Source organism: Typha latifolia, chromosome 3 (genome assembly GCF_019914945.1).
Source record: "Typha latifolia isolate L0001 chromosome 3, TyphaL0001v2, whole genome shotgun sequence".
NCBI lineage: Eukaryota > Viridiplantae > Streptophyta > Magnoliopsida > Poales > Typhaceae > Typha > Typha latifolia.
In genome coordinates this window covers 48384-69653 of record NC_133088.1, presented here as the reverse complement: position 1 = coordinate 69653, position 21270 = coordinate 48384, and the positions used below count along the sequence as shown (strand labels likewise).

Below are 21270 nucleotides of genomic sequence, written 5' to 3'. Positions count from 1 at the left end.
TGTCCGGGGAGCATGGATTCGATGTGAAAACTGGTCGTAAGAAACTTTATACAGTTCCACTAGATAGCCAACACGTAAGAAAGACAGTAGTCATGATCGAAGCATGCGACGGCGTCTTGAGTCGAGTGCTGAGGTGGCTTCCTGATGTTCCACAAGAGGTGGGAAAAAAATTTAAATATAGAAGATGAGATGCAGCGGCGTGGCAACTTTTCCGAGTATCCTTTACAAGTGGAACGTGTTCAAATGCTATCCCTACCCAATAATTTAAACATAATAAGGTTTCGGTGCCTATCACGACAAACTAATTCTCTCTTTTGTCATTAAAATGGAGTACATAAGTTCTACACTTGGTCGTGCAAATCATAGCATGGACTTCTCCCAAGAGATGAGATGAAGAAGATTTCAAGGAGATAATGAGCACACACCAGAGACCAGAGAAAAGAAATGAAAAGAAAAGAAGAAAAAAAAAAAAAAAAAAAAAAAAAAAAAGGCACCATCACAAATATTGGCAGCAGAGAAATCGTAATAATGAGATTACAAAAACATTAATAAAGTCAGAAACATCCCCCACTTTAAGTTAACCACCCTTCCTTCTTTAAGGGTAGATATCGCCACGTCAACAACATGGCCCCTAATAAATGCATCCGCAATTAGCTGCGTGCCAGATGGCTAAATAATTCACCTTCAGCATTCACATCAGTTTGCGAGCTGAGAAAGCTTCCACTCCTCTCTTCTAAACTTGGAGAGAGGCTCAATTTGTTGCCTTCTCTAAGTCCTTCACCATTCGGCTTAGGTCTTGAACAACCTCAGAGATTGGCGGCCTGAATTCTGGCCCTTGCTGCAAGACCAAGATCTCGTATTAGACCAAAATTCTCAAGTAGTAACTCCTATGAATATATGCTTAGCTATGCACTTGATTTCCAATACGAGAATCAGGAAGTAATGGGGATAAACTTGCAATCTCTTTCTTATACCATACCTCCAAGAATTGAGTAATTGATGTAGCTGAGCAATACTGAATTTAAATTTCAGAGCCATTCTAAAAGCAAGATCTTAATGTGCTTTTTCATAAGGTGACAGTTGCTCTTCAAGTTAATTAACAAGCCTATATATATATTTGACGAGGAAGGATACCGATACCAATTAGTTGTTTCCTGCCGACAAGATATGTACCTGAATACACCGATTTATTATATCAGCAAACCGCGATAATGATTTCTCGGAACACTTCCCTTTAATAGAAGGATCGACCATCCCTGATAAAGCATCTATATCATAAAGCTGAGAACTGGCCCATCTGACTAGATGTTGCTCCACACGAGGCCGTGAACTGCAATTTTGTTGCAAAAAACATGCATAAATTTCCAGGATGTTAGGCGCACACACCCTCTTGCATGAAAATATATGATACTGTAGGAAATTGACAAAGAGAAAGGCCTAGCAATGTTTAATTGCCAATAAAACCAGGAGAAAGTTAATTACCTGTCATATGGTTTACGCCCGGTAAGGAGTTCTAACATGACAACACCAAAGCTATAGACATCACTACGATCAGTATACAAACCAGATTCATTGGTTTCTGGGGCTTCATAACTGAATAATGCACGTATACGACCTGACAACTGATAAGGAAAACAGTCACTAATATTTGTAAAGTATTAAGGAGGTAAACATCTTATACTCAATCTTACAATAATATAGGTCTTACAGAAGCTAACTACATGACAATCAAGTTTATTAATTTGAAAGGCAAAAATGTATGGATGCACAAGTTACAGAAAGTCACGGATCCATTTCTTATCATATCATATAACAGGAGAATAATTTGCTTTCTTCAAGGTCTAATTGATTGTTTGGTGACTGGCCAGTCAATAGCACAGCCTAAGTTATTTAAACCTTTTCATTGATCTGGCAGTCGATGCGATCTGGCAAACACTGAAAAACATTTTACTTCTTTATTCCTTTTATTCCATTGATCAAATTCAACTAAATATTTTCCACCCCAATCAATGTCTTACAAACCATATCAGATTTCATCTCTTTTACTCCTTACAAAGTTACAGAAACATTGATACTAATATAGGCTTGAGTTCACCAAAATTTTGTGAATCTCTTTTGTATTATTAAGCTTCGCAATAATACAAAATCAATAAATAAGATGGTGTGTGAAGAAATATTATTGAAAAAATTGCGTATGGTGCAAATCATAAAGTGTCTCTTTTCTAGTAACGAGTTACAGAGGAACCAAATAGTAAGCATAACAACTTTTATATATTGATGTGCAATAAATAAACTAGTAAGTTGGAATTCACCAAATTGTTGCTAGAAAAATTAACCTGAGTCGCTGAGTTGGAGGACATTAGCATGGCTAGGCCACATTCAGAGACACGTGCTGTAAGCTTATTATTAAGGAGAATACCAGCAGGCTCAAAATTCTGATGAATAACTGGAGGTTGACAACCCTCATGAAGATACCTTCATGATCAATTCATACAAACTGTCTATGAGATGGTGCTTTCACCAAGCAAACTATAACTGAATGTCAGGAACATATTATTGCCAAGATAGTTAACTTACTCTAATGCCTTTGCTGCTTCAAGAGCAATACAGAGACGAGCATTCCATGATAATTTTATTTTAAGATCATCTCCACAATGCAGCACATCATGCAGGGTCTTTCTGCTGAAGTGCTTGTAGACAAGTAACCGCTGTTCAAACTCTGCACAATAACCCACAAGCTCAAGAATGTGGGGATGCCTCAGTTCAGAGATGCTCACTACTAATTCAAGAAACTCATCAACTGCTATTCTTGAGTTGACATTATCAATCTTCATGACTTCCAATAGCTGACAGCAAGCAAAGCGAACAAGGTACTAAACGTTAGTACGTGATAAGAGGGATAAAATTGTAATTCTTTCGTATAGTTAATGAATGTAAGGATTGTAAACAAAAATCACACAACACATGAAACCAAAAAACAGGAGATACTGCTTAACCCAAACCAATGGACTATATAAAGCTTAATTTTTCATAGTTGAAAGGTTGTTGTTCTCTAATTTTCTATTTGATGTTCGCAATCACCATATTAACATTGAGATTACATCTGCAGTTGGCAAGATGTAAGTCCAACATTTCATATCATTGGAATATAAAGGCGCAAAAAGGTTCATTATTTCTTATCATGGAAGTTTTATGAAAAAATGGCCTTTATCTGTCAAATTAGAAAGAAAACCTTTCATTCTGGAAAAGATAAGTTCAGCTTTTACCTCTCCATCAGGAAGCTCTGCCAAAAATACTTTACCAATCCTACCGTCTCTTATCATATTCTCTTCTCTGAAACTGTTTGTATATTGCTGAAGGGATGCAACAGAAAATGATGCCACAGATGTTGGAGAGTTGATCTTTTCAGGTGAATGGTTCGTTCTAATATTTTCAGAAGGGATGATGGGATTTACTATAACTCTTTCAACAGGAAGTGGTGGCATAACAAATACACCGGTCCCTCCTACATCAATTACATGTTGTTTTTCCTTCTTTGAAGCCTTATCAGGAGCTGCTAAGAATAATTCAGAAGTTATCCTCTACATATTAGCTAATAGAGAGTAAAGAAAAATAGATGACAGTAAAATAACAGACTTTACCAGACACTGATTCACACTCCTGTTTTTCAGATAACTCCTCTGCAACTGTTACCAAAATTTCCAGTTTCATGTATAATGCAAGAATAGAAAAGATGGTTAACAATTCTGATCTCTGTTAACTTGGAAGAATTCTTACCACTACTAGCTTCATTGTTTGACTTAATTAGATACTCTCTGATTTTGGGCTCCTCGACGGGTCTCTGTGCTCTCCCTACTAGCCCTTTAGATAACTCGATACGACTTGATCTCCTTTCTTGGTACTTGGAGGTACAAAATATCAGCACTAACACAATGACGACAATGGAAACCACTGCAAGAAGAACATATCCAATAACTTTTACTGTCGACATGCTATTTTTCCTTGTTGGTGAGAGAGTTTCTTGAGCATTTGATCCATTAGAGGAATTTGCATGCTCCATATCCGGAGTAGGTACCATTGAAAGAGGTGAGGGGGACGGTGACCATATTGATGATGGAGCTATAGAGGTATTAAATGGATTCCCATCCTTTCTGCAAACCAGATTCATTAGTTGGACATCTATAGAAACAAAAATTCCAACTAAAACAGATCGGATGCCCCTATAAGAATTGAAACAAGTGAAAGAACTGGTGACAACGTTTGGCACACATCTATGTTTCCAATGGTGCCCAACATTTTGACCGTAACTTAGTAACCAATATAAAATAAAATAACTGCAATTACTTACTTGAAATTTGGGATTACCAGTAACTTCTGAGGCACAGGACCCGAGAAAAGATTATTTTCTATATTCCTGTCAAATGCCATATCAAGAAACAGATACGTAAGAAGAGCTAAAGAATTATAAGCACTTGCATTGCAAAAACAAACAAATAAAAGGAGTTTTACTTAATACTTTGTATCATAGGGTAAGTGAATTAAGTAAAACAGGCTTGGAGATATATGAACTCAATATCAACAAGATAGAACCAACTATAAAACAAATCAAACTGGTTTTAGTACATATTCTCTAATATCCCTGTCCATTTCAAATTAGTCCTAATTAACATTGTTGATATTTTGCAACATAGATGACATGCTCGATGTGGAATTATTATTTATGAAAATTCGTACTCTTACAGTAATCTGTTAAGCTGACTTAGAAGTTTCAAATGTGTCTTGGTAAAATACCACCTTTTGAAATATCAACTAGAAGCAGTTTAAGGGTAAAATAAGGGGGAAAAGGAAATCAGAAGGAGGTATCAGCAGAACGCACAAATCTTGCAGAGGAAGATTTTCCAATACATCAAGGATTCCAGTGAGTTGATTGTTCTCCAAATGCCTGTGACGCAAGAAATCATTAAGATTGAAGACCTGAAGAAAATGAAGAGAAATCACCAGAAATAAGTGAACAGCTCACAGAGTAGTCAAAGAGGACAAGCTTCCCATTGATGGCGGGAGTTGGCCGGTAAAGTTGTTATCAGACAAATCCCTGATTTGAAGCACTAAATGTTGAGTAAAAGAATGGCAAGCAGGGAAAAATCAAATTTAAACATGTAAAACTATCTTACAGATTTATTAGGCTGCTGAGAGACTGGAAAGCATCTGGCAGTACTCCAGTTAAATGATTGTTATTTAGAGACCTGAGAGGAAAAGAAAAGGAGGTATAACTAATACGAATAGAACTAGAGCACTGGTTTGGTTTCTATCAACTGAAATGTGAAAAAATTCCCATGGAATGAGTGAATTACATATCTGTCAGCAGTGTTAGCTGTGACAAGGAAATCGGGATGCTTCCAGTGAGCTGATTACCGGAGAGGAAGCTGCCAAAGTGCACCAAAGACAAAACGAAACATATTTATAAAAAAAAAGATTTTAATTAAAAAAATTGCGAATAAATATTATATGGCAATTGCTGGGAGACATGATTCAAGCCATACAATCGCTGCATAGTCGTAGGTAAATTTTCCGGTATACTTCCACCAATATTGTTATTGCTCAGGTCACTACAACAGAAGAAAGAAAATCACTTAATTCAAGTATCGAGTATAATGTAAACAGCATTAGAAATAATAATACTGAAGAAGCAAAGGTATGGGGGAATAAGTCGCGCCCTCCAGATGCAAAGAAGAAAATATAATGGAAGGATTTCTTTTGATAACAAAAATGTATAATTTTCAGCAATGGCACTTACATGGTAATTAGTGAAGAAAAGTTTCCCAAAGTATCACTTAGTTGACCTCCCAAATTTGCACTATTGATAGTTCTATGGAAAATAAAATTATAAGAGAACACAAAAAAAATAGAGAAAAGATAACTAGCACGAGAAATACCGTACATCGCAGTAATGTTTGAGTTGACACATTGAACGCCCTGCCAGCCTTCTGTGCAGGGGTCTCCTCCATTTGGGACCCATCCAGGAAGAGGAGGTGAACCAAGTGCAACATATAAGCTATTTATAGCAAACACTAAAACAAAAACAGAGTTTTCAAAATTGTAAGGACGTGAAGTTGCTGCATGACATTCTACATATCACTGAATCACATAGCCCTCCAATTACACTCTGGAATTCTAGTTACAAAGAGAAGTGCAATGTTTAATAGTTTATTCGGAACTAACTAAACAGCAGAAAATCTTATATACCTTGAGAAAACCCTTGAACTGTTAGTAGATGAAATTATTATTAGATATCCTTGATACTTAGTAATGGTGAAAGGAAAGACGTCATGAAAATACAACTGCGGGAAGTTTGTATAGCAGAAAGGCACCCGCCAAATCAAAATTCCAGAATTAAAAAGAATATGCACGGGATTGCACGTACCATCTTGTTCATAAGTATATGCCTTCGAAAATGGCAGAGTGAAAATCACTATCAAACCGACAGCAATCTGTAAGAAGATCCACACATTCCCGTTGTCCATCAATTACGCAATGTTTTTCTGAGCACAAAACAGAAGTAATCAGTGATAATCGTTTTCTTTTTCTCTTTCCTTTCACAAAAATATGCAACATAAATGAAATAATGGCTTGAAAGAGTTCAAAATAGAAAGATACGACTTTTTAGCACTTATAAAAGATATGCAAAGGGAAAATGGTGAATCAAAGAAACTTAAAAGAGTACGGGACAAGCATTGCACTTGTGTGCTCAAATTCTACAGACAATACAACTAGAAGTTAACCTTAGCAAAGCAAGGAGAAGAAGTGAAGGGAATCTGGAAGGCTCAATTACAAAATAAAAGGCAGTGCTCCATGTCAGTGTAAATCCGAAGGGACAAAAGGTTGCCAAATTGCAAAATGGCCAAAATGTGGAAATCTAAATCGAACTTCCGACCAAACTAATCACCGCTATACGCAAAATTAAAACCACAAACTTTCTTCACTTGAGCTACTCAAAACGTTTAAATATGGAAGAAAACCAAGTCTCGTTAGACCTGTAGAATTACCCAAAAATTGAAACTAGTAAATTTCGACAAAAGGAACCAAAATCCCCTCGAATGCCCCAAAAACTTTCAGTACACAAGACTTCGAATTGACGACATAAGATCGCCAGAAGAGAAGTAGCAAAAAAAAAACCTAGAAACGCTGCTTCGTATTCGGACTTGATTGAGGAACAGAAGGAAGGAGAGAGTACCTCCGAAAGCACCGGCTTGCGTTCTAGTCTTTCAAAAAAGCTTAAAGACTCCGCCGCCAAGATTCCACTAGACTCTTCAGATCTCGAGGAGACACAGACAGTAGAAGAGGAGGAAGAGATTAGTAGGAAAGAGAATGGTGGGGGTGAAAAAGGACAAAGGCAGCAAAACCCACACACTGACACAGAGAGAGAGAGAGAGAGAGAGAGAGAGAGAGAGTAATAAGGATTTAGCGATTGAGGAACAGTACGCTTTGGCAACACGCAGATTCAGACACCGTTGCTAACCAAATAAAAACATATAAAATAAGTTTGAAATCAAATCTAAGAAGGAAAACGAAAAATAAAATAAATCTTTTTGGAACATAGACTGATAGTTGCGTGCTCTCCTTAATTCTAGCGTAAGGGAAACATAGAACACTCTCTGAGTCCCTAATGTTTTTCGCTTTAATAAGTCCATGTCCTTTTGGATTAGAGATTCCGAGGAGTGCATCCTTGAGTAAGGAAGTATATATATCAGTTTCCATTTGTAGTTTAGGCTGCCCCTTTTTATTAGTGCTCCTCGTGAAACCTTTTAATTATATAGATTATCGTTCATTACTTTAGATACAAATCATAGCTTAATTAATTGCAGCCACAACGGTACGTTCATCTCTTGGAACGGATTTATCTCACTTTGGACGGTCCAGGTTATGATCTGGATACTCGGTAACCGTTATAAAGATTGAGACAAGGCAACCTCTCTTGGAATGGGAATTATCATTTCAATATCACGTTTTTGAGAATTTAGCCCGGCCCATTATTTTGTTGTTTCGCAATCGGGTCCAATTAAGGACCCGGCCCCGTTGTATCGAATTCGTGCAGGCCCATATTGAATAAAGTGACGTCCATAGGATGAAACAAAAGCGGTAATAAAGAGTTAGCACATGTATGGTCCATACCAGATGTACATAGTACCGTAACATGTCACGTTACGTCAACGCGGCAAGCGAGCTTTATGTCGTTTTCGTGAGAGGATCCTCTGCGTCTGCTCGCCAGTTCATGTCCCAACTAACATTTACTTACCTTCAGCGCTTCTCCCTCAAAACAGCCTACAGCCAACAGCCTCCCTTAGATTCAAACTATATTACACGCGGGTCCAAATACTGGTGCTAACCCACCAGCACTCTCCGGAGGCCGGAATGCGGAAGGTAATTAATTACACAAGGTATTTCTCTGATTTTATTATTTACTGCCCAACTAAAAAAAGAGCTTTGATCTTTCTGATCGAACCACAAAAAGACGAGATCATTTAGGAATTAGGAGTAAATTTTATAGACATTCAAAAAGGCTAGCTCATGTTGTATATATTAAAAAAATATACACTAGCCTATATGCTTAATTTATAATTAACCTGCTAACTCTGTATTTAGCAATAAAGAAAGAAAGAAAGAAAGAAAGAAAAAAAAAGAGGCTAGCCCCGAGTCCATCCGGTAGGAGTAACAAACTTATTAATATTCTGAACCACCGTACCGGATTACCGCGATTTTCTCCCTCTTCGTTTATTAAAATATAGACCAGTAGAGAGTAGTAGAAATGCTGTAGATCGGCCTAACTCGTTCCTTTTCTACTCACTCTCCTCCAACTCTTCTGCACTATTTCTTCCTTCTTCTTTTTTCCTTTTCTTTCCAAATAATAAACCAATCCAAGAGGCAAAGAACACAGACCTCCTCTCCTATTATACTCGAGGCGATAGGAATTTCTAAACAGATCGGATCGGATCGGATGGGGAAGTCGAACAGTCGCGATTGGACGCAGATGTACGCGATCTACGGCACCGACGAGTGGCAGACGGTGGCATTCCTCGTTTTCCACGCCTTTCTTTTTGCCTCCCTATCCCTACTCCTCCTCCTCTATTTCACCCCCTCCCTCGCCCTCTTCCACTCCCTCCTCCCTTCCGCCCCCCTCCCCGCCCTCCGCTTCGCCGCTGGATTCGCCGGCTCCGTCGCTGCCCTCTCGGCGGCGTGCCTCCTCTACGCGGCGGGAAACGTACTCCACTCTTCGGTGGCGCTCCGGTGGGAGATGGCGCAGCGGATGGTGTCTGCGGTGCCGGACTGGTCGGCCGTGAGGACCGCGCTCGACGTGGGCTGCGGGCGTGGGATCCTGCTCAACGCGGTGGCGGCGAGGATGAAAAAGGAGGGGGGAGGAGGAAGGGTGGTGGGGCTCGACCGCCGAAAGGAGACGGCTGTGGCGGCTCTGCAGCGAGCCGGAGCGGAGGGAGTGCACGAGTACGTCACGTGCAGGGAGGGGGACGCGAGGAGGCTGCCGTTCGCGGATGATTACTTCGACGTGGTGGTGTCGGCGGTGCACCTGAGCAGGATGGGGAAGGGGACTGAGGAGAGGGGGAGGGGTCTCGGGGAGGTTGTTCGGGTTTTGAAACCGGGAGGGTGGGGGTGGTGTGGGATCTGGTGTGCGTTCCGGAATACGCGGCAAGGTTGAGAGAGATGAGAATGGAGGACGTCAGAGTCTCGGATCGGGTCACTGCCTACATGGTGGCCAGCCACATCGTCTCTTTTCGGAAGCCCCTCGCTTCCGAAGCACCGGAATGGAGGGCCGATATTTGCTGAATCCGCCGGAACACTACACAACTCTTGGTCTTGGACTCCGCCCCCTTTTTTTAAATTTGAAAATATATGCTGCCTGTAATTGTAAATTCATTAATGAGGCAGTTTTTAGTAACTGAGCAGTACGACATAATTAATTGGAATAAAATCACGCGCTTTTCATTAGTTCAGAACTGCCTAACGCATACGCATTGGTCCATGTGCTGAACCATTTAGCCAGCCTCTTAATAATGTTTAGATCGTCTCGTCCGAGTAGCATTGTTGTTATTGCTCCTGTTGTAATGTTTCCACATGATAGTTGCAAGGTAAATACATTGCCCTTTGCCTTCGCATACTGTAGTTGTTGTGCGAGGTAACAGCGTCGCCTTGTCTGCACTGCCATTCCTCCTCCATATGATTTATGATAGTTTCTAACACCGTCTCTAGTCAACATTTGGTCAACAATGTTTCACCTCATGGATTCTAATGAAAATATAGGATCTCTTTGCATTCTGTTCCATGCAAGGGAGCAGCAGATCCTCTGAAGCTCCGAGTACGGGGATTCTCCGGTGGCAGTGTATAATCAGCAGGCAGGATTTGGCCAATGGTGGATGGATGTCTCAAGTCGAAGCCATAATTTCTCACCGATATTATGAGAAGACGGTACAAACCAACTAACTGATTCTACGTGATGTGGCCGGCAAGACACAAGGCAATCACTCTGGAACCACATGGAGATAATCAGAGCACTGATTAGAGTAGGTCAAAAAAGTTGACAAGTTGACGACAGGGACATTAGAACCACCACCACAACTGAGAAGCCATTAATTTTTACTCTCTGGAACCAAATATTATTGGATCATACACTGCAGCGCCTAATTTGCTCCAGGATTAAGAGGGGAAGGGGGAAGAGTAGGGAAACCTATGTCAGCATATGGAATCTCTGATGGCTTCTATCATGGTGCTTCGTTTTCAATTCCCGAGCTCATCCTAATGTCCTAATATAAAATAGTATGGAGTTCGTTGTAATATCTAGGTTGTGAGATGTGCTCGATAGTCGGCCTGCGTGGGCCTTGTGTCAATACGGACAAATTTAGTTCAAGATAAAGGAATTTGATATCTTCCCGAGTTCCCTCTTTGTCCTTGTCCGTCCGTGAATGAGAGAAGCACATCGCAGCCACTAAAATAAGCCTTCCAAACAATATAGCAACTTTCTGAATCTCTTTTTTACCTAGGACTGACTGCCCGAAAGCAAGGTTTGGCCTGGATATAAATTACAATGAGCCAGTATTGATCCCATGTTGGGGCGAGAGGACAGTATAAAAGGGATGCTAATCATTTCAGAGACCCATCTGGTCCCTGAAACACGGCTAAATTCATATCTACTAGTATCGGAAATAATTGGAAGGAACTGGATAAAAACTAACCTCCTGTTGAAAAGGGCCCCCACACTCTCTTCTCAAGTGATTCAAGTTAGTTGTCCAGTCCAAATGTGATGAAATATCATTATCCTTTGATCTTGCATAAAACAAAATTATTATAAACTACTTCCCTTATGTACACAAGGGGGTTTTCAGTCTCAGTCTGTAATTGGGCCGGACCCAGCAATGTGGTCCATTGCTATGAATAGGCCGGTCAGTGAAACACGTGCTTCCTAATTGCACACCAAAAACAAAAAATCCTCCCTCCATCTCAGGAATCCGATGAATGAATGAATGAATAATGTGATCCTAACCACCCAAACTGCACAAACCGAGAAGGACCAATCAGCCCTGCTATTTAAAGCCTCTTGATAGTATTCCCAACTTAACAATGACGGGGGTCTTTTGGTCCTCTCAAATTGCCTCACATGCGTTGGCCCAAGCAGCAAGAACATGCACCGTACACCGAAAAAAATATTAGAAAACGAAGTGGCATAAAGGTAATTACGTCTCTCTCTCTCTCTCTCTCTCTCTCTCTCTATCTCTCTCTCGGTTATCGCTCCCCCAATAAATACTCCCCCCCCCCTCCCCCTTTCTTTTTGACTCCCTCTACTGTTACCCCCACCCAACTGAAGCAGAAAAGAAGAGAGATATAGGGGAGAGGAGGAAACTTTTACGAACCTCGTGCTCCTCGAAGGAGACAAATAAGCGCCACAAGCTCCCCGAGATCCCAAATGCCGGTTTAGCAGGCGATGGGTTGCTGCTTCAGCAAAAACAAGCCCCGCCCTGGAAAGGCCGGGAGCCGGCTCCCCGCCGGATCACCGCCGCCGGAGGAGGAGACGGTAAAGGAGGTGCTCGCTGAGACGACGAATCCGAAGCCGAGGGAGGAACCGAAGGCCGAGGAGAAGAAAGTTAGCGGAATAGAGAAGGGAGCCGTAGGATTCGGCGCCATCAACGGCTGCGATGAGAGATCCGAGGAGACCTCCGAGGTCTGCAGCGTTAGCGAGACCCTATCCGTCTCCACGACAGTGACGGAGAAGAGGGAAGGGATGGAAGTCGAGGGGGGAGTGGAAACGAGGAGGACAGAGAGGAGGTCTCCGGCCAAGGTCCAGCGCAAGCGCTCCTTCTCCGGCGAGCTCGCCGGACGGAGGGACCGGGCCGTCGCCGTCTCCAGTGTGGGGTGCCGGAGCGGCAGATCCTCGCCTTCGCCGTCGAGGAGAATGGTTGAGGGCGGCACTGGCGGGAAGGCGTATTCCGCGAGAGAGCCGAGGCAATCAGCGAGGAGCAGCGCACTGATGGTAAATGGCGGGAACGGCATCCGGCGAGACCCAGGCGAGAGATCCGGGAGGAGGTCGGTGTCGCCGGCGGCGAAGCGAGTGGCGGATCTGCGCCAAGGAGGCGGAGCTGGGGGCGGAGTATGTAGGGCTCCGATGCCGGCGAAGGCAAGCAATCGAACATCCCCGTACCGGATTCCGGCCGCGAAGCTGCAGGATAACGGCGGAGGCGCCAGCGCCAGCGGCACCGGCGCCAGCAGCACCTGCGGTGATGAGGGTGGCGGCGGCGGGTCTGTGGAGGGGAACGAGTCGCTGGAGAATCCCCTGGTGTCATTGGAATGCTTCATCTTTCTCTAGCTGGTGCCATTTTGGCCTGTCCATGACAACATTAAGTTTATGCTTTCTTTTTATTATTATTATTAAAAAAAATTTGTTTAGAAAATTAGGAGACACCTCTCTTCTTTGCGGAGATGATGTGTTAACTGCATCCTAGCTAGATCACAGTGATGCATAGCAAAAGGTGGGCCGTTTGATTTATATCCCTGTGGATGCACTGTATCGTTTTGACTGATGGAAATATATCCCTATATATAAATTTCTAACTTGTACCCTTTTTGCGTCGAAAGCTGAGGGTAGCTATTTTCAGTGCTCTCTTTTTTCCCCTTATACAATGAAAGGTTGGAAGGAACATAAATTGTCCTTGTTTAATAAATAGTCTTTGTTTGGCTTGGATCAGATCACGAGGTTCATATCTTTTCTTGAGGAAACTTGTGTGAGAAGTATCACCGAGGGTGTTTCAATTTTTTTTTTAAAAAAACTCTCATTGTTTGGACCTTTTATGATAGAGAGGACAAAGAAGGATACGAAGAGACACTAATGGCGGTGACTGTACTCTGAGTAAGCTCACAGCATGGCAGAGCTGTGACAATCGAATCCCATTTGTCAGAAGAGAGCAGACCCCTGAAGGAGTATCTTAATTGCTTGTGCAATGTGCATAGATGCGATTAAAACTGACCAACACTTACATTTTGTCATTTTCCACGGCAGTGGGCAGGAGAAGAAGAGAGATATTATGAGGTCGACGGAATGAGATCTTCTATTAGGCTATTCATATTTTTCATCCTAATGATCTGTTTCACTCGAAATACCACCTTAAAAAGAAGATGACGCAGACATACCAGATGATGTTCCGGAAATTTTACAAAGGAGGCCTAGAAGGATTGAAACAGAAGTAAGGATACACACTACACAGTAGGCAGACATTTTTAATGGCAAGAATTATGGATGCATGCATTCCACAGCCACCTCTCTCCTGCGAAACAGGGGGAGGCATACTTGCACACAAAAATGGAACAACAACTGTACAAATTTTGAGGGATGTCATCTTTGTAATACATATCAGCTCCCATCGAATATCTGGACACAGTTACCGAGCTAAACTGCCAACATGGTCGATTGAATAAGAAGCAATGGTTTTGATCAACGCTAAGATTGTTGGCAATCAGCAGCAGGAAGAAGTCATAATGCTCTTCCCAAGTTGATCGCACATTCAAGCTAACTTACATCTGACGAGGATCCACTGAAAGAGTTCTGCTGATGAGAAGGCCATGAGATCCTTTCAGGTGGGCAGGGGGCAGGGGCAGGATGCGCAATAAAGGTCGGTATATTATGGCCAGGCATTAGTACTGAAACTCCTTTTGAATATATTGACATCTGGAAATAAGAAGGAAACGAAGCAATCAATTTTTCCATTCTCATATGCACGTCATCATCAAACCAAATTTACTAGAATATGACATTGTGCTGAATAATTAAAATACAATAATATTATTAGTTGTTTGATGAGGGTAAACCCATTGTTTTATTCTAATAGGATTAATGAATTATATACCTTTTTCCTTTTAGCTTCTCTAACCCTGACAAGATAACATGAAACCAATAAAAGCAACCTTTTGTTACCTCAAACCTTAAGGCAACTGGAAAGATTTGTGCCTCAAATAGATTCTAAACCAAATAACTGGATGTGCTGCACTTTCTTCATGTTTTCTCGATCCAGCTAGCTTCTCATCAGTCAGGTCATAGCAATTCAGAATCAAGAAATTTGATATCAAATAGAAGGGATTCAACATGTCTCCCGCCATAAAAATGTGAGCTGTTTATAATACGTGCAAGAGTAAAAAACTTGACTAACAAAACCAGCCGCTTAAGGATGTGAAGCTCTCTTGTTCTCCCTCTCTAACATGATCCAAATCTATGTTTGAGTTACCAAAGAGCCATTTGCTATACCCTATCCTAAATAAATGAGGTAAATTCTATGCCTATGTCCCTCCCGTGAAAGTGATCTATAACATGATCCACTTTGCTAAAATGTACCTATTTTGGATGTACAAGATCAAACTTATTACTGTGAAGGTGTGGAGAAGTATTAGTCCTATTGAAGTGCTATTGTATCAACATCTCCATGAATATTGAAGTTCTGGCAAAAAGGACGAGGGGTGAAGGTAATTCACAAAAATCAGCAATTGTTTGAATGGTTCAGATTTCATAGCTAATGTCACCACACCTAATACAGAACAATATCAACCAAGAGATGATCATGTTCAGATATTCTAAGCCATGGAAGAGAATAGAAAAGATGCTGAAGACTGATCATCTTGGTATCACTCAGGATTCTTATTCCTTAAAAATCTATCTTCCTACTAAATGACAAATGATATATGGATGGGATATATGCTGGTTTAAGGTCATCTAGTTCATTCATAATGACTACAATTGTCTTCAAAGTCACAACACAATCCAAGTAACCAAAGATTGCCACTCTAGCCTAGGAGGCAAAGAATGTACTTCCACTAACACTCCAAAAAGAATTCCCTACAATTTGAATGTCCAATTAGCTCAGCTACATATTGAAGGGCTCATGACCAGCTTACTCAAATATTTAGATATATGGAAGATTAACTGCTAAAAGAAAATTGTGTTCTTTGATGTCATCAGTACTATTTCAGTGTCTGTTCTCACTCCATGGTCATCAGAGTGAAAATTAAGTATTACAAAGTAGATTCATCGATCTATTGTGCTTGCATTATACAAGTGTTAATGTATGATATGGATAAACATATATATTATTGGTTCATCATGTAAGATGACAAAGAGATCAAGAACGCCGTGGTCTTTGATGAAACCCTGACAAACACAGTTTCGGTTTGTATTTGAGAATATAAGACATGCGATACGTTCTTTTACACTTAGGCTTGTGGTCGGCATCATCTATATTCCTTAGGAAAAATTAAACACAAAAATCCAGGTCCCAGGACCAAGTAGTCTTGCATATTGTGCCTGGCATCTAAATCAAAACAGCTCACCGACCGAGAACATAGATGGATACAGTGCAAGAGTTGCAGCTATCTACTGGTCGACCCTGATCGAGACTTCACAACTCCTATCCCCATATATATACGCTTTTGCAGGCCCATTGACTGATTCCTTGTCCCAAAACGAGATGCTTTGTCTCTTTGTTACACGACAACTCTGTCGAATATATAACTGAGTTATATATTTATTATTCACTGTATATTCCCTCGCGTTGAAACTGTCTTCCTCTCTGCTATTTGGTACCTCATAAATCCCACTACTCCCCGCCCCGAATCGAAACTAAAAATAATATCAGAAGGATTACTTCGAAGCAACACCCCAGGTAATTCCAAAAAAAAAATAATAATAATAAGTGGAATTATATATATATATATATATATAAAATCTTCCCACTTGCCCATATTGTGACTCAGTTAAGATTGGGAGTTCTTGGGGACTAGTTTGATCTCTTTCATCTCATGAGAAAGAAGAAAAGATAACACTAGAGTAAGAAACTAGAAATTAAGGGGAAATTGGATTCATGGCCCAAAGCAACAGTTCTTTTCTACTATTTCTTGTTAAACTGGAAGTAGTGCCTCAGTTTCGTTGCTAAGCATGCGAACAAGAGATCATCGAGGGGCATTTTCGACATTGTTGATGATAACTACAATAATGAATTGATCAAAAGAGGAAATAGGCTAAATTTTTAATTAATATTAAACCAACTTACTAATGAGGTGCCTACCTTAGGCGAAGGGCAGTCGAGCTTGCCGGCGAAGTGCCGCCGCCGCTGCGCCTCGAGATCGTTAGATCCCGTCACCCGCCTAGGGAGCAGCTGGGATGATCTGGCGGCGGGACCACGGAGGAATCTCTCGAAGATGGCCATGATTAGAAACAAAGATATAAGGATGGCGGTGGCCACGAACCCGAACGACACCGCATTCACCGAGCTATCCAGCTGTCGCCACCTCTCCTCACCACCTCTCTCCGCCGCCGCCATCTCCAATGGTGCCATCGCCGGCCCCCTCCTCCCCCATTCCCCTCCGCCGTCGACGTCCGATCTGCGAAATTAACGGCTATAATGGCTTGGCTTGAAGTGGCCAACCGATCACCACTTTCGATCTCTTATCTAAAAGTAAATAAGAGAGCGACGAGATCGAGAGATGGAACTAGAGACTAGCTAGAGAGAGAGTTTTCCTAGTCTCGCGTCTCTCGGCAGTGGTTTTCTTGGGCTGGTGAGGGGGAGGGGGAGGGGGAAGGAGAAGGGACCCGTGTGATGTTGAGTGATTGATGGTAGAGTAGAAGACCTCCTTTCTTCGTCTCGGGAGACGAGTAGCTAGCCTAGGCCTAGTTATATCCTAATGCACCTATTTTTTATGTTGCCCGTGAAGAAAACGTCCTCATCTTCTTCTTTAATTACCGAGCTCGCCACAGAAGTAGGGCCGTAGGAGTATGGTGCTGCGTTAGTCAGTAGTATATATATTTGTCTATATAATGGCCGAATATTTTTAAGATAATGGCATCGCTTTGTTTGATACTCATCGTCGCGTTCCAGAATGATTTGAATTTCATCATTTATTAGATTTAATCGTGCATATATTGTGCAGTTGCTGCGAGGCCACGGTATTGCGAGTAGTACGAAATTGCTGATCACTACGGATTGGAATCTCTTTATTTATATATCTTCTTCTTCTTCTTCTTCTTCTTCTTCTTTAACTTAATTTCCGCAGCTGTGCTTCGTCCATCTTCGAAGAATATGTTCTTTCTTTCTTTTTTTTATGGCAGAACCGGCCAAATCTTTTCTTTCCGTTCCCTTCTTCCCTTCTCGTACTGCTACTTAATCGTATAACGCGAATAAACCGCCGGCTGCTAATTCAATCGGGGCCCCAATTTTATCTCCTCCCAATTGTTGTGATGTTCCACGATAATTGAGGACTAATTTGAAACATGGCGTAAGAACCCGGCAATTTTCATCGCTTGGTTTGTCTAATCTCTGTCGACCCCTTCATCGCAATTTTTTAATGGCCTCAGTGCATTAGTTCCCCCAATAACCGGACAAGGTCATTTTTGAGTGGGATGTGGGCCCTCCCTCATTGTTCTATTATTTATACTATGGATCTCTCTGTTGACGTTCTTATTAATAAAAGAATAACAAATGTTATCATGACTGCTCTTACTTAAAACATGCCAAAGTCTAGAGTCAGCTGGTACCCTCGCGAAGAACTCACTATCTCCTCAGAACAGGTACAACTAATACACGTAAATCCACTGCTCGAGACTTGCAACCTATAGAACACCTATAGCCAATAAGCTAAGCTGAGGACAATCTTCGTAGTTTCCAGGAAAATGGTGGGCTCAAAAATAACAGTTTCGTAGGCGCTCTGTGCTCGTGCTCGTGCTCGTGCTCCATTCGACGACCTCCACGAGAGCGAAGTTACCTGATTTATCGGAAGGACGGTGGCGAAACAAAAGATAGATTTATTCTGATCACCGGATTTACTGCTGCTGCTATTCATTACTAAATTACTCATAAAAATAATAATAAATAAAGGTGGTCCCACTCTATCAGCCACGTGGAGTCCAGCGGTGCATTGTGCCCCACGTCGGATGACTCTCGAACTATAACCTTGTGGGATGTCGGGGGTCGGGTCTGGCCGACACGTGTCAATGATCAGCAAGGGGAGTCGTGATGTAGGATTTATTCGCGGATTGTATGGCAGTCCGGGTCAACGTCTAGAGAGTCAAGAGACTGAGCTGGTGTCAGGAAACAGGAGCCGCGTGCCTGACGCTTATCCATCATATGTATGTATGTGGGATGTGGGATGTGGCTTTTGCCTGCCTCTCTCTTTTGTAAGTTTTAAGAGAAGGCACGTGCAGGCCAGAGGGTGATGAGTAGAAAGAGAAAGGGTGAGGGGCTTCCGGCTTCGTCGTACGTCCGTCCGTCCGTCCGTCCGTCCGCCTAAAGTACGTGAGAGCCGGGCCGCACGTATCACCTTTTAATTGATATGATCAGTTCTAGATCTGACCGACCAAGAGGTCAAGGCGCGCGATTATTGTTAGCGCCAATCTCAAAGATTACAATGTCTTTTGAAGCAAAAGAGATCTCGATCTCCATCTCACTCCACTCATTCAAAGCTGCAATTTTCTAATTAAGCATGATGAAATTTATAATGTGGAAGAGAGTTGGACCGGATCGGCCTTAGCAAGACGAGGCCAATTGTTAGCTCTCTCCGTTCCATTGCCTCTCCTCTCTCCCCTCCTCCTCCTCATCACCCCCTGTCCTCCCCTGTCCTGAGACGACTAAGCAAGCGAAATATTTACTCCTAAAAAAATATAATACCCAACTAAAGCCTCACAAACCTCAATCTCCTCCATCATCGGTCCTCTCCTTTCATCTCCTTCAATTAAATTACTTGCTTTTCCTAAATAATATTTTTTTGTGAACCATCGAAACTTAAGGTAAGCATATTGAATCTCTTCTCTTATCTTTCACTTTATTAACTATTTCTTTATAGAAATATGACATTCTATATATATACAAAACTAGTCATAGCAAAAAGAGTTTTGTTTTTCCTCGAGCTATTTATAGCAATCTACAATGATAGCGGGCAGAATATATATATATATATATATATATATATATATATATATATATATTTAATATTTCATTGTATTTGTACTCTATCATTCTATTATACTAATAATTTATCTAAAAATATACTTTTACATGTAAGCTAATTTAAAATATTCTGAGATTATTTATATTTCTTTCAATTTGGAACAAGACTTGTAATGTGAGTGCAGAACTATTTTTAATATAAAGTACGGAATCCAAATTTAATATATATTAAATTTAAAGATAATAACTATAGAATACAGAGTTAATATCTATAGAATCGGTTGTTAATAATTTTTGGGACCAATATTCATTAAATTAAAAAATTTCATTCTTAATTTATAAATAATATATTAGTTGATTTATTTATTATGCAGATATTCTATCTTAAAAAAAATCATATTCATAAGAGAAATTGATATAAAAACTTAGATAGATAAAATAAATATCAGTCAACAAAAGGAGAGGAAAATATTAGAAGCTTCTTAAAACATCTCAACCATGCTCTCGCATTGTTATCCAGATAAGATTGGCGCTGATTTCAATTTATACAAGCTGTCTTAATGTATCTCGTTGACCAATAACATTCTCACGAGATATGGTTAGGCTTCATGCATAATTAAGAAAAATTATAATTAATGGAGTTGAAAAAAATGAATGATCATTATAAAAGGTTAAAAAAGAATAAAAAACTAAGCGAAGCAGCAATTAATTCAAATACAATTATCGTGTCAAAGACATATGGTATTTTAGTTGACAGCTCTTCCATAAAAGAGGAGTATTAGAGAAATTACACTCAAATACCGATTTGTTGTAATTAAGTTACATTTAGACCATTTTATAATATGTGGAATAATAAAATTTTATATTGAAATATAACATTAGAGTATATACATGTATGTATGGAATTATATACAGTGACTAATCTGTAGAACAATTAAATTTTATTTTGAGTATGTGGAACTATACACAGTGAATAACACCAGATTTCAAAAATACTAACTATTATTTCTATTACTTGTATCATCAAATTTTATATATACTGACTCCAGATTATATAACTAATAATTAATAATTTTATAATTATTAATTATGGATTCCTAAGATAATAACTAAAGACTTGTGAGATAATTACTCTAAATATTGTTAAAAATAATTTGACTCATTTCAGTCAGCTTAATTCTATATATAGTTATCAATAATACTATGTAGGAATTTCATAATTTGTATCTATGGATTCTATATATTATTCAGCACTCGTAAGCATAAATTCTAAACAACATATATAAGGAAGCAAAAAGATAAATATAAATAATTCAAAAATATAGATACAAAATTTTACCTTAGCTCATCTTCTTGCTTATATATTTCAACATTAAAATTTCATAAATATATTTGTAGAATCCAAAGTTAAAATTTTATAGGTATATCCAGGGATTCACAAATATTACTTTAGTGCATCTCCGTGCGTATTTTAGTACCTTTTTTTTATACAATAAGCATGTTTTAAACATTAGTGAGAAATATTCATTCTAACTTGCTTTGAAGAAAAATACTTAAAAGAATAATATTATATTCTTCTTTTTTTAAAGGAGAAATTTATTAATCTAGAAGCAAGAAGCCCAAAAGGCTACAACAGGCTTTTTTGCTTGTACAAGGTACCAGTGGCATATTTACATAAAATTAAAATGAACTAAAAAAAGTCTAAGCTCTTCCATAAAAAATTAGTAGACGTTGATAGCATATGGTTAGCTAGCTAGTTGGCTGCCATATTAATTGTGTTTGATGATCGTATAGT

The 21270-nt window shown here is 40.1% G+C and overlaps 4 protein-coding genes across 4 annotated transcripts; 2 read left to right on the top strand and 2 right to left on the bottom strand.

Annotated features, from left to right (window-relative positions):
• Positions 1-505: 505 nt before the first annotated feature.
• LOC140783883 (protein STRUBBELIG-RECEPTOR FAMILY 3) lies at positions 506-7647 on the bottom strand. Its single transcript, XM_073130982.1, has 18 exons — positions 7232-7647; positions 6422-6539; positions 5939-6068; positions 5795-5866; positions 5541-5606; positions 5352-5423; positions 5172-5243; positions 5021-5092; positions 4877-4942; positions 4349-4414; positions 3778-4151; positions 3642-3686; positions 3267-3553; positions 2578-2846; positions 2337-2475; positions 1483-1622; positions 1174-1330; positions 506-838 (listed from the first exon to the last, which is right to left on the bottom strand). Exons 2-18 carry the CDS (start codon positions 6519-6521, stop codon positions 752-754), a joined length of 2214 nt encoding a protein of 737 aa, XP_072987083.1. The 5' UTR covers positions 6522-6539; positions 7232-7647; the 3' UTR covers positions 506-751.
• A 1170-nt stretch (positions 7648-8817) lies between these two features.
• LOC140783886 (uncharacterized) lies at positions 8818-10004 on the top strand. The gene is given in 2 exon segments (XM_073130984.1): positions 8818-9653; positions 9656-10004. Coding segments are annotated over 2 exon segments (840 nt in total). The 5' UTR covers positions 8818-8992; the 3' UTR covers positions 9835-10004.
• Positions 10005-11335: 1331 nt separating this feature from the next.
• On the top strand, positions 11336-13115 carry LOC140783885 (uncharacterized). Its single transcript, XM_073130983.1, has one exon. The coding sequence runs from the start codon at positions 11984-11986 to the stop codon at positions 12860-12862; it is 879 nt and encodes a 292-aa protein (XP_072987084.1). The 5' UTR covers positions 11336-11983; the 3' UTR covers positions 12863-13115.
• Positions 13116-13767: 652 nt separating this feature from the next.
• Positions 13768-17182, bottom strand: LOC140783455 (uncharacterized). The gene is made up of 2 exons (XM_073130345.1): positions 16602-17182; positions 13768-14218 (listed from the first exon to the last, which is right to left on the bottom strand). The coding sequence occupies exons 1-2, from the start codon at positions 16869-16871 to the stop codon at positions 14060-14062; spliced, it is 429 nt and encodes a 142-aa protein (XP_072986446.1). The 5' UTR covers positions 16872-17182; the 3' UTR covers positions 13768-14059.
• Between the last annotated feature and the right edge of the window lie 4088 nt (positions 17183-21270).

Bases quoted from the DNA above. Each gene is read 5' to 3' on its own strand.
- LOC140783883 (XM_073130982.1), bottom strand. From the start codon at position 6,521: ATGGACAACGGGAATGTGTGGATCTTCTTACAGATTGCTGTCGGTTTG. The intron at 6,069-6,421 runs GTACGTGCAATC...TTTTTGTTTTAG, and splicing joins ATATACTTATGAACAAGATG to TGTTTGCTATAAATAGCTTA. The intron at 839-1,173 runs GTACATATCTTG...TTGGTCTTGCAG, and splicing joins TAATAAATCGGTGTATTCAG to CAAGGGCCAGAATTCAGGCC.
- LOC140783885 (XM_073130983.1), top strand. From the start codon at position 11,984: ATGGGTTGCTGCTTCAGCAAAAACAAGCCCCGCCCTGGAAAGGCCGGG.
- LOC140783455 (XM_073130345.1), bottom strand. From the start codon at position 16,871: ATGGCACCATTGGAGATGGCGGCGGCGGAGAGAGGTGGTGAGGAGAGG. The intron at 14,219-16,601 runs GTAGGCACCTCA...TCTTATTTCCAG, and splicing joins TCGACTGCCCTTCGCCTAAG to ATGTCAATATATTCAAAAGG.